Source organism: Olea europaea, unplaced genomic scaffold (genome assembly GCF_002742605.1).
Source record: "Olea europaea var. sylvestris unplaced genomic scaffold, O_europaea_v1 scaffold1416, whole genome shotgun sequence".
Lineage (NCBI taxonomy): Eukaryota > Viridiplantae > Streptophyta > Magnoliopsida > Lamiales > Oleaceae > Olea > Olea europaea.
In genome coordinates, this window is record NW_019231691.1 from 203,622 (window position 1) to 216,678 (window position 13,057).

Here is a 13,057-nt window from a genome sequence, read left to right on the forward strand (position 1 = left end):
TATAATCCCTTCGTCAGTATGATCCGATCAATTACGAGATATGGAGTTGTGTCAATCTCGATCATGTCTTTCACTCCACTATTAAGTCAATATAAATCGAAAACTCCTTTTCGACTTATGTGTACACCTTGGCCAAGGATTTCATCATTGACTTAATTGAATGAAACGCAGATCATAATCTCCTACTATCTAAGAGTGACGAATCCTTTATTGATCAATCACAACCTTCATACGATTCTTGACGTACCCGAACGATGTCGTATTAGCGGCCCTTTTCAGAGCAACATCCAACACCGCCAAAGTATGACTGTCCTCATATAAGGTACCATGACGACCTCAAGTCAAAGGACCAATTTCACTACCGAACGTTAGAGATTAACCACCGACACTCAGATAGTTATCCATGTGGAATCTCTCGACGGGTCTCCAATGTTTTGTTCTATAACAAACATCCACGTGTTCATTTAAGTGTCACCACACTTTAACTTGTGAGATCAGCTACTTACTTCACAAGTAAGAAATGCCACACGTGATGGTCTATCCGTAATAACGATATCCGTATCTCGTTATTACTTACGACCACGGATGATTTAAGATTCAATCAGATGTAATTTGTATCTCACAATCACAACTCCTTGTGATTAATAAATTACAAATATTTGAATTTACGGACTCTATTATTTATTTAATTGTCTATTAATTAAATAATAGATCTGCCATTTAATTACATTAATTATATATAAAAGTATTTATATCCAAAGTCGATTGGACCTAGGGCATAATACTTACAAGTTTCTCAGTGATGATGCTTTGAGAAATTGTTTACTTATTCCAATTGTCAGAGAAGTAAGGAGAGTGAAGTACGATCACTCTTTTTGTGTTTTGCTTATTCATTTATTTGGGAGGATGTTCGAGGGACGGAGAAACATAGAAACGGTGCTTTTAGTTTATACGTGATACATGTACGGCCAGAACAAAGGGAAGTTATACAATGAAGAATGTGATCGTTTCATGGTGAGACTTCCAATCACATTAAGCTCTTTTAATTTGTATCGATTTTCTTCCCTTTTTAATGATGTGAAAATCACCTTGCTCTGTCTTACGTCATTGCCTCTCACAGATATGCATGGTTCACAAGGTCGGGTATGGTAACTGGGATGAGCTGAAGGCAGCTTTCCGTATGTCGCCATTGTTCGGTTTTGATTGGTTTGAAAAGTCTTGTACAACACAAGAACTTGCAAGAAGATGTGATACGCTTATTAGGTTAGTGGAGAGGGAAAACCATGAAAATGATGAGATAGAGAGACGTGCTTTAGAAGAGAAAAAACTGGCTAAGGTAGGTTGATCATCTTACTCAATCCTCTGTCGCATAAGCATATTAGGCTTTGCGTGAAGCCCATGACTTCTCCTTAATTCCTAGTATTTTTAGCTTTTAAATAACCTTTTTAAATTTTTTGTTCCCAACAAAATGTGATGCCATCTAAGCGTGCCATGGCCAGACAAGCTGCCGAGAGGCAAGAGGCCCCCTTCAACCTTGAAAAAGCACCAGCAATCATCAGCGAATGACTGTGTGAGTTGAACTCGGTATGTTCTTGTGGATATGGTTTTCTATTTCGCTCTTTTAGCTGCTTTTTTGTCTGTGGGGTAAACCGAGCTTCGATCTTTTGACAGGGAAAGAAGAAATGATGCAGGACTATTTGGTGGATCATTGAGTGTACTATTCAGATATTAACTAGTATAAATTATTGAATACATGTAGCACAGGCTGTGTTGTCTAAGCTATAGAATATCTATTCGGATGAGCAGAGAGGATGCTTTAAATATCCCCATCAAGGGCTGTTTAATATGTACCCGATTGGCAAAAATTACAGTTTTAATATAATAGTAATGAGGGATTTATTGGTACTGTGTACATATTTCTTGGTAAATTCTGTTCTCACCAGTTATGTTGCAGAATTGGTTCAGAGAGAGGAGTGCTTGTAGAATTTGCCTGGTTTGTAGGTAACAGTTCTAGATAGTTCGATCGAGTAGAAATCATACAACACCGTTTAATACAAATAGGTTAAGATTGTAAGTATAGCTCGCCAGGTTAAGCGTTGTCGTATTGTTTGGAGAATTGAACGAATGAATTTCTGACGATGCTTAGTTTGTGTTTGATATATAATATTGGCATATAAATAATATTACTTGTATTTAATGTAGTTATATAATGATTTACATACAGTTGAAGTGTCAAAAAAGAATGGGAATTTTTTTTAATTTTAATTTTAATTTTTATCTTTTTGAGAAAGTTCTAACCCCATCATATATCACCACATCATGTGAATGTAAACTATTATGTACATGTAACATAATCATAAGCATATCGAGCCAAAATAAATACAGTGCATATTCTGCACGTGGAGTAGGCGAGAGGGGTCTGATTTATTGATTTTAGCTATGTGAAGATCAAACCTTTTTCTATAAGCAAAACAAAATGACTCAGAAATCCTTTCACATTTAGCTCTACAATATAAAATGAACCAATGTAAGCCCCAAGGAAAACCAACTTGAGGCTCTCTTACACAAGACTATATACGGAGGAAAGATACACTTCTCCTAGCATAACAGTGATACATTGGGCAACGAATCATTTGTACAGTCAAAACTAACACCGCCATTTGCCCTCTTTCGTCCTCTCCAATTCTCACCCCACACTTTTGCATCAGCAACTGCTCGTTCTTTGTCTAGGTCCCGGTTCCTTGGAGTTTCTCTACCTCTACCTGCACTAACAGGCGTGTCTCTTTCAGAATCAGGACGCTCTGGCTCGTCTAAACCCCATTTCCGGCCAGAACCGCCACCAGTTTCAATCCTCCGCAACTCTCCATTATTGAACTCCTTGAAAGAGTCTCTCTTCCTGAAATCCGGCGAATTCTTGTTGACAGAAGGGGAACCATGGTGGCTCCTGCGTCCAGACTCGTCCAGGGTATCAGTTCCAATAGACATGTTTCTTCGTGCATCCCGATGCCTCAGAGTGGATGCATCAATTCTATTGCTCTGGGAAGAAGGATCATTAGGGTCATATGTTTGGGATGCTAGATATGTCAAAGCAGTCACCACATCTCCAATTAGGGGTCGTGTGGCAGCTTGCTCTTGTAGGCACATGGCAGCCACTGCTAGTGCCTGATAAAGTCCACGTATAGGATAATGGCCTTGCAGTCGAGGATCGGCCATCTTCGGAAACTTCATTCGATCCCTGAAAAGTGGTCTTGCCTGCATCAATTTACACAAAACGAATGAAAGAAAAGGAGACATCAATCGACGTCATCAACATGCTGTCCAATAAATTATCATGCAATTTCAAGTCGAGTACCATATATACATCGTTAGAAAAACACGACCTACCCACGCAACAAGATTCTGCTCGCCTGGAGCCTGCCTGTTATCGATTGCCTTGCGCCCTGTGATGATTTCAAGAAAGACAACTCCGAAACTGTAAACATCAGATTTCAAAGTGAGTTGACCAGTCATAGCATATTCTGGAGCACAATAACCATACGTCCCCATCACCCTTGTAGAAACGTGAGTTTTATCACCAACGGGACCCAGTTTTGCAAGCCCAAAATCTGACAACTTGGGGAAATATCCCTCGTCGAGAAGTATATTGGACGATTTCAAGTCTCTGTATATCACAGGAGGGTTGGCTTTATCATGCAAATATTCTAATCCCTTCGCTGCGCCAGCAGCTATCTTCATTCTTGTATTCCAATCCAGAGGTTTCTTTTCCGGCAGAAGATCTGCACGTAGATACCATGTCAGTAATCGGGTAGGTCTACAAAATCGTCATTCAATTACTCTTTTCAAACAAAAAAGGGCAAAGACCACAACAGATTATTGTTTTACACTTGCATTTTTATTTCCAATAGATATCTTCTCAATTATTAAACTACGGAAACTTCCAAGCACAATATTAATCCAGTTTTGGTCTATGTATAAAACCCAGGCTCAAACTTAGAAATCAGAGGAAGATTCGGTCTCAGCCTGACTAAAGGATTAGCCTGTGATATACTCCAACTGCATCCCATCGTTTTCATATTCATTCCACACTGTCTTGGTGTTGTCAAATATCATCAAACAGGAAAGAGGGTCCAAAACTGATTAAATAAATGAAGCGATTTATTTATTTTTATTAATCGCGTGACGAAATAATATCAGAAGAATAATGTTTGATCCCCTAATAAGTGGTTGTTAAAATTTAGGCATCCTTCCTCTCACTCCAAGAAATACTTCAACTTTCTATGTCAACTCTAATTTTATCATGTCATCAGCGGAGAATCAAGACTTTTTACAAGTTAAATTTTCTGCTGTTTAAAGAAGTAGAAAAGGTACTGGGGGCTAGCTATAACTGTTATGGTCTATAACAATCTCTACAAGGTACAAAGTGAAGATTCTTATACCACAGATCCTTCATAGACTATTAAGTTTCCAGTGTATGTGTAGGATGGAATATTGGATAGGACAGGAGATTTTAATTTTGTTTCTTTAATCTTCGCTAATAATGTTAGGTAGTATCCAATCTTCCCAATAATCCTGCCAGAACTTTACTGCTTGCAGCTATCATTAAGTTAATAATAATTCTAATTATGCAGCCCTAAATGTTGATAGAGTAAGCCATCATTTGGACACAATTTATAAATTATAAATTCAGTCAAATTCAAACATTAATTTCAACCACATTCAAAAACACTATTCATTTATTATCGCATATTTTGTGGGACCCAAAAGTATTCCTCCTAAAAAAATACTAATAAGCAAGTGCTAATTATTATCCACAAATTTCATGGGACCATTACTATTTCTTACTATTCCTCATTATAAACAATTTATAAATTTGCCAAACGGAAGGCTTATACTTCTATTTTTCGAAGAACGAATAACAATGTACAAACTAGCACAAAGTTTGCAGAAGTTAGCAGCACTAGTTAGACACCTCAAATTCAAAAATAGCTCAAAATCATGAAATCAAGCACAAACCTAAACAATGAAAAAGCTAATGGTCCTCTGTCGATCTTACTGTTGTCCTGCCATTTAAGATAAGTACATAGAACGATGTGAATGAGGCTGTATTCTAAGCCATTTCATCATCCTTTAACAAGCAGGAAGATCCAAGGACTAGCTACAATATTTATACAATTATTTTCTTAAATACACATGGAGAAATGCATACGCACTTAATTTCCAACTACTAGCATCCTAATGATGGGACAAATCAAGATGTTCTAGTAACATTTCTATATTACAGGAGGAAGCTCAGGCTAACAGCTAGAAACGAACAGGCATAATATAACAAGTATGATAGCATTTCTTAAGCTTCTTTTTAAAGAAACGTGGGAGAATCTATTCACTTCAAGGCTTAATGATAGAATCTTGCTTATAGCATGGTCGATAAGCACACACGTCAAAAAGTCACAGAATAGAAGGACAAATGGAAGCACAATATCAGAGGTCCACGTCTCAAAAGAATTGTATTTAAATTGTACTTTACAATCTTTCTGAGTTGATAAGTTATGTATATATTGAATTTGAATCCATGCTAAATGTTTCCGGAGATTCTTTCCCACTATAAACAAACAGTGGTTTCTCATAAAGTCATATTACAGTAACACAGTTAGATAAATATTAGCTTTGGGCTACAAGGAATTTAAATAAGCTCTAGCTTAGACAAGTCATAAGCTTTTTCCCCGTTCTCGGTGAAAGGTCACTTATCGAATCAGAATTCACGAGTTAAGTTCTATAATGTGTTAAGAAGATCCAAATAAAAGTGTATTAGCCAATCTCTAACTCTATAGTGAGGCAGGGCGCTGCACGTCAAAATTACCTTGTATTTCACGATTAGTTCGAGAGAGAACAACAAGACATACACTCAGGGCAAGGGCTTTTAAATCGAGTGAATGGCCAATGACTTCCCATCACCACCCTCACCCCTGGTACATTTTTTTTATATTTTATTCTGTACAAAGGTCCCTACGAAATCTAATTTCATGATATATAGCACTCAACAATGTGCCCTTCTTAAGTTAACAACTCAATCTCAATGGCAATAGAAGGGCCACGTGATGAGAATCATTGCCTTTATTCTTAGCAAAGAAAAAATTATAAAGTCAGTGACAGTTGGAGTAAAAGACTTGCACAACGCAAAGTTTTCAAAAATTTGAGGGGAAAAGGTTCGGTCGAGCCCCAAACCAAGGATATAGGAGGGAGGAATATGGACCACTTCAACAGAAGTTTGGTTCAATATTTTGGTTTAATATTTCTCCTTGCATGATTAATGATGTCCTTTCTGACACACACTAGCTTGACAGCATGATCACCAAATTCACATTCCGCATATAGCATATGAGTTGCTAAATTCTAGCAATGAGCATCCATACAACTAGTTGCATGTTATTAATTTGGATTTGGAAATTAAGTTTATTCTTTCTTCGTTTTTGGTAACATTTGAAATTATGAGTTCTGGGTTCGGAAACCTTTTCTGAATGAAAAATCCATTCAATGCACCTAGAAGCACTCATTTCTAAGATTCTATTACTGCAAACCAAGGTCATGCGAACTCTCTTATTTTATCCTCTTCAACTCTTCAAATGGACTTGTAATCTTACATAGTCCTCTCTTATCAGGAACAACACGAGAGAGAAGGGATCAAATGATACTGGTAGTCAAATTCAAGCAAGATATCAATGATAATGTTAGAATGTGTTGAGAGGTACAACCATACGTAACTGTTACTATTATTACTAGAATAAGCAATCCTACAGTCTCCCATAGCCACCCGCAGCAGCCATTACTGGAGGTGGAGGTATTGTCCCTGCTTGGAGGTCAAAAACTTTTCTGATCCCACCATTTTATATAACAAATAAGTCCCTTTATATTCTCAATAGCTGACCCTCTTTGAAAAACGGTAGCCCAGTAAGAGGCCTTCAAACAGCCCTCATCCACCTTCTCCACAGCAATCAGTTAGCATGATTTGCATGATTAATAGTGTCATTCCTGATGCACACTAGCTTGACGGCATGGTCCTTTCTCCATTTTTGGTTTAACATTTGAAATTATGGGTTCAAAAACCTTTTCTACAAAATTCCATGCAGCACTTGGGAGTACTTCATTTCTAAGATTCTATCAACCACCAAAGCTGCAAAGCAATGTCCTCGGGACTCTCACATTTTTTCCCCTTTAACTTTTCAAATGATCTAGTATCATTCGTAATCCGGTAATGCCAGGAACACCATATGAGAAAAGAGATCATATGATATTGCCATACTGGTGTCAAGTTCAAGCAAGAAACTTATCCATGATGATGCCAGAATATTCTGAGGGATTTGCCCAACACAACTGTTACTATTATTACTAGAATATAGCCACCTGCAGCAGTTGCTGGACATGGAGGTATTCTCGCCTGCTCGGAAGTCTAAAACTTCTCTTATCCCACCATTTTATTTACAAAAAAAGTCGCTCCATATTTTCTGCATATGACACTCCTTCAAGTCCATATCCTGGTGAGAGGACTTTGAACTGCATCCACCAACCTTCTCCATAGCATTCAGTTAGAATGATTTGCACCCACACACCATGGGAACTTGCTAGCAAAATGTGGCTATGGACATCTCCACCTTAATTATGTCCATTTGATCATTTGACATTCTTTATTTCTAAGTACAAATGTTTACCAAATGGAATTTCGCACATCTTTAAAAAAGTACTAATGCTTACAAACCATAAACTAATTTTACTCTTTCAGTAATAATTTTAAGTCAACTCAAATACTATATATGAGCAGTAATTTCATAGACAATATACAACAAGGTAAATATAGGTATGTGTATGTTGTATAGTAACTGTTATGTCGTTCTCAAAATAAAACAACCAATATGCCAAAAATATAATCCATTACAAGTACAATGAGATCAAATATTTGGCAACCACATCAACCCTTGTTAATTGTGGTCTACCAATACATCTTTTAACCAAGTCTACTGAGCTCATATCGCTCCTATAGATGAAAGCTTTTTTAAGTTCTATGTGAGTATGCCCCATCTAAGTCTTCACCGTCTGCATCATTCTACCATCAATAGGTGGCATCTCCACTAGTTGGATAAATTCTATTATTTTATCCATTCACAAGTATGGCTGTATATCTATCTTAAACATCTTCACTTATGGCACATTTATCTTATGTAAATCTTATAACTACTAAATGCCCCTAATGTACAGCTAATCCAATAACCATTGGCACTTCTGTGACAGGAAACTTGTATCATTTTTGTTATAGAAGGAATGAATTGCAATGGAATATGCAGCAGTAACCAAATTGTAGTGAAGAGATATTGCAATTGGTATTTATTGAACAACAGAAATTATATCTGTACTCGTACAAATACTGAAAGAAGAAAGCAGAAAATTTTACAATGACATGCTAAGCATTCGAGAGGCTTTAGTTTCTCTCCCTAATCCCCACTCAATTTCTTGATAGATCCCAGCAGAATACCCCCCACCCCTATCTAGTTTGGGTCACTGATTCCCCACAATACCCCTTAACAAACTACAAATGAGCTGGCACAAATATATAATCCGCTGCAGATGAGCTCACTTCATCACCACTCTTCAGCCCTCCAGATTTCTTTTCTCCATTGAGCATGTAAAGAATTACAAGGAATATCATTCTTACTTCTCCATTTCTCCCAACTTGTTCTAGTCTTTTGAATTACACCGCCTTCACTTCCTATTTCCTAGTAAATATTCAAACTTAAATAGCTAAAACTCTCCTTCTCTAGGACAGCACGATTATCTTAGTATCTCCACTGTTGTTGTTTTATCCTATTACACCTAAAAGAATGATCTATGTATTCTCTTCTGCTTCTATATAACCTTATACTTTTAGATTCCAAGAGCTCTATGAAAGTTCTAATTTCACAATCATAATATTATGAATTATGTCATCAACATATATTACATATTGAGAGAGCTTATCTTGTATACGTTTTGCAAGCTCATCTATAACTAAAACCGAAGGATAAGGACCCTTGGCTTGAGGTGTCAAAATGGGCAGAGCTTCCTAGGCCTGACATGGCCTGTGCCATACCTATCTCTCCAAGCCTAAGGCTCATGCAGGCTCTTTTTCAATTCATTTTTTTTTCAAAAAATAAACAAAAATAAAAAGAAAGAAGAAACTATTGTGCAGAATGGGGGCCTTGTCTATTTGTGGATGGGACGAACCAGCTCAACCTACCAAAAAATGCAAGCCATATTATTATGCAAATTTTGCTTCTCTCTTCTATGGTTTTCCATCAATATCGGAAGGAGGTAGATGATCATAGATAATACAGAAAAGTTTTTTTGGCTGGGCAAAACTAACCATGTAAATGGTCTTCTAGAGATCCCAATGGCATATACTCGTAAACGAGAAGCCGTTGATCTCCATCAGCACAATATCCTATCAAGTTGACAAGATTCGGATGGTGTAAGAGGCTAAGCATGAGAACCTCCACCAAAAACTCTCTATTCCCTTGGAGACCATTTCGATCAAGCTGTTTAACAGCAACCACCTGCACACATAACCGATGGCAATAGAAGTTATTGAAGGAAGATTAAACATATTGACAAAAATTCCAAGACAACATAAAGCGCGGAAGGCATTCATCTTCCACTTTGATCAGTTGACTCATAATCAAGGATGACCTACCTGTCCCGTGCTTTCCAATTGACCTTTGTAAACATGTCCAAACCCACCTTCACCCAGCAAACACTCTGGTCTAAAGTTCTGAGTTGCAGATGCAAGCTCACGAAATGTAAATGTTTGCGCAGCTATATATGCCAGAGGCTCTTTAGGAGATGCTGCTTCCTTCTTGGGATCATTACCACTCCGAGATTTTGATTTATCTGGAATGCCAAAAGATTTAGACAGGATAATTAAAAAGAAAACAGTGAACAGGAAGCTGTAAATGATCAACACATCTAAATCTAACACAATTGTAAAAACAATCTACAACTCTAACCATCTGAGGGGAGTTTTTCCTTCTAAATAATTCTCACTATTTTAATTCGTTAAAATCCCACTCCACTGCTGCAGAAATAATTTCATATCGCATAGCAATGATGCTACATTTTATGATGCATTCCTTAACTTACAAATGCAGATTTGAAGAATGCATTCTGAGAATAATATGACCATCTGCACTTATTCACTCAAAGATGGGAAAAAAAATTAATAAGGATGAAATAAGGATGAAACGGGAAACAGTTACCAGCATTTCCTTGTGTGATGCTTTATTAGAATTCATAAAATTAATCAAAGTTGAAGCATTCAAGGATCACTAACTAGATGCAAAAATTCACATAAAAGCTAAAAATACACCAAGTATTCCTGGATATTAAACGGCAGAAAAGCTAGAAGCAATCCCCAACCAAAAGTTTCTTTATGATCAAATCCTACCAGTCCTATTAGACTCAAAATTACCCAAATCCTTAAAATTGAAAGAAAAGAAGTTCAGATCGTGACAAAGAAAATATTTTTTACAGCAAATACGACAAAAGAACTAATTTCAAAGCACAATTATGGATCAAAAAACCCAAGAAAGTACAATTTTCCTCAAAATTGAAGGGGGAAAGTCCTAAATTAAAATTATTACCTGAACTGGTTCGGTTCACATGGTTATGAGACTGAGCTCCAGAACCTTCTTTAAACGACTCCTTTTTCGCCACTTCTTTTACAGCATTGACATTATTTTGTTCCTTCTCTGACGATCCAAAGCATGGGAGACAGCCCATCTCGAATTAAAAAAATGAACCCAAAATTATCAATCAATCTATCAGTACCTATCTATGTGTTCATATAAATGTTTTTCACCACCAACTGGGTTTTTTCAGCTATTGCAGACAGCCCATCTCATAAAAATCCTAATTTTGAACTTCCTTTGGGAAATCTCCATTTGTGAATCGAATCAGCTCAACAGCGGATCAACACACTGATAATTTGGAGACAAAAGAAGATCAAGAATACGAGGAAGGTAAAGGAAATAATTTGCATTAAATATTAATTATGCAATAAAAGAATAAAAATAAAAAATCTGTAGCCTGTAATTGTATGAATGTTTGCTTGCTTTTATACATGGAAAGAGAGAATTGTAAGTGGTAAAAGTCAAAAAAAGGAAATTTATCTTTTTGGCGATTTAAATTTAGTAAGAGCGTAATTATATGAATCCTTTTCTGCATAATCTCCTTGGAACTGTGCAATACGTGTCTAAATATTTGGGTATAGAGGTTTCAACTTTTTGTAATATAGCACATTAGTTTTCGACTTTTGCAATGATCATCTCAAGCACTCTTATCAACTCAATTCTCAAGTTTGTAGATCTCGAGCTAATGATTCTTCACTTACTTAGCTCCTCTCTGATTTAGCTAAAAAATTGATAAAAATCTAAATTGAAAGCACTAATTAATTTTAACCAGATTTCATAGATCTACACATTTTTAATCACATGTTTCATTATCTTTTATTAAGATCGAATTTTAGCAAATCCAAACAGGCCTTAATCATTAGAAATGTAATTGCTTATTAAAAAGATAGATTATACTGTGATTTCAATAGAAATAAGATAAAAGAAAAATATCATTTTGTTTTCCATCATCGTCCGATTTTAGATTTGCCCGTGAGTGCTTGAGGGTCATTAGGCGAGAAAGATTTATTCTCCAAGTCAGATTATTGGGACTTTTTCTTTCGCAAATATCCCTTGTGGAGACGTCCCTAATCTGAGGAAATGAAGTTTTTCTTAACTTGCACATTATTAAATAGGGAATAAGGAATGTGGTATTGAAAAGAATATGAACTTGAGTTGGTAGGTTGAATTTCGGCCGAAGAGTAATAGGAAGGGATTTTCACACAGACAAGATTGCATCACATGGTCATGGAGTAGAGCATGAGCTACATATTGAAGTAGCAATTGGGTGTGAGGACTCACAATTGCAATGAAATTTAGTATTTATCTATTATATCTTCCAAAGAGTTAGACATGTGAAAATTAAGCTTATTCAAGTGAGTTGTAGAACACATTGTTGCAAACTTAGCCCTCGTTTGGTTTGGTTAAAAATCAGATTTTAGTAGATTTGGTAGAAGTTTATGAAATGTATAGTTGAAAAGTTAATAAAAGTTGTATGTCTCATTAAATGTGTAGTAGAAAATTAGTTTGGGAAAAAAAAAGTTTTAGATAATTGGGATCAAACAAGGGCTTAAATTGTAGGATGAGCTTACAGTAAAAGTTAAGTTGGGGGCAATTTGTTACCTAGTAAAATAGTTGAGGAATTCCAGAACTATTTATCCTAAATGTTTTATATAACATTGTAAATTTATCTTAGATCCAAGTTCAACAACAAAAGTTATTGATGACTTATCAGCGATGTTATCTTTTTGAGCATGGCAGGGTGGATTAGAGCGATGAATTGTGCGAATGCCTCTATATACGCGTGTTAATTATGTATTGTGCACATAAAAAATACAGGCGTCAATTATAAAACGTGATAATTGATGACGTTACTTCACATGTTTTTACAAGTATAGTACAAAGATAACAACTAAATACGCTAATGGAGGGAGGGAGCACGCATCTCTCGAATTATGGGATTTTCTAATAACTTTCGAATTTGGTTGAATAAATAACCATTTATGAAGAAAGTTGTGCATAATATTTGAATAAGACGACTTTGGTCATGACGGTGAGTTTTCTTTTTTCTTTTTTGTTTTTTAGGTAATAATTATGTCTTTAGGAAATTTTTGTGTTTGTTTGTTTTATTTTGTATTTACATGCATGTATATGATTCCACTTATTTTTCCAATCATTTTGATTGGTTATGTCCAATGAAAACTCTTTTTAGAATAGTAATGAAAACTTGATTGTTTTAAAAATTTGGTGATTATTCTTTTCTATTTTTTTTTTTACTATGTTATAATTGTATTTTATGTATGGTTAAATCAAAGTTCATTACTTTTGTACTTTCATAATTAACTTTCTAAATAAAATAGGCAGCTTTA

At 35.9% G+C, this 13,057-nt stretch overlaps 1 protein-coding gene across 1 annotated transcript; it reads right to left on the minus strand.

Annotated features, from left to right (window-relative positions):
• Positions 1 to 2,405: 2,405 nt before the first annotated feature.
• Positions 2,406 to 11,198, minus strand: LOC111375815 (serine/threonine-protein kinase PBL27-like). Its single transcript, XM_022998719.1, has 5 exons — positions 10,662 to 11,198; positions 9,716 to 9,912; positions 9,389 to 9,578; positions 3,385 to 3,776; positions 2,406 to 3,252 (listed from the first exon to the last, which is right to left on the minus strand). Exons 1-5 carry the CDS (start codon positions 10,798 to 10,800, stop codon positions 2,599 to 2,601), a joined length of 1,572 nt encoding a protein of 523 aa, XP_022854487.1. The 5' UTR covers positions 10,801 to 11,198; the 3' UTR covers positions 2,406 to 2,598.
• Between the last annotated feature and the right edge of the window lie 1,859 nt (positions 11,199 to 13,057).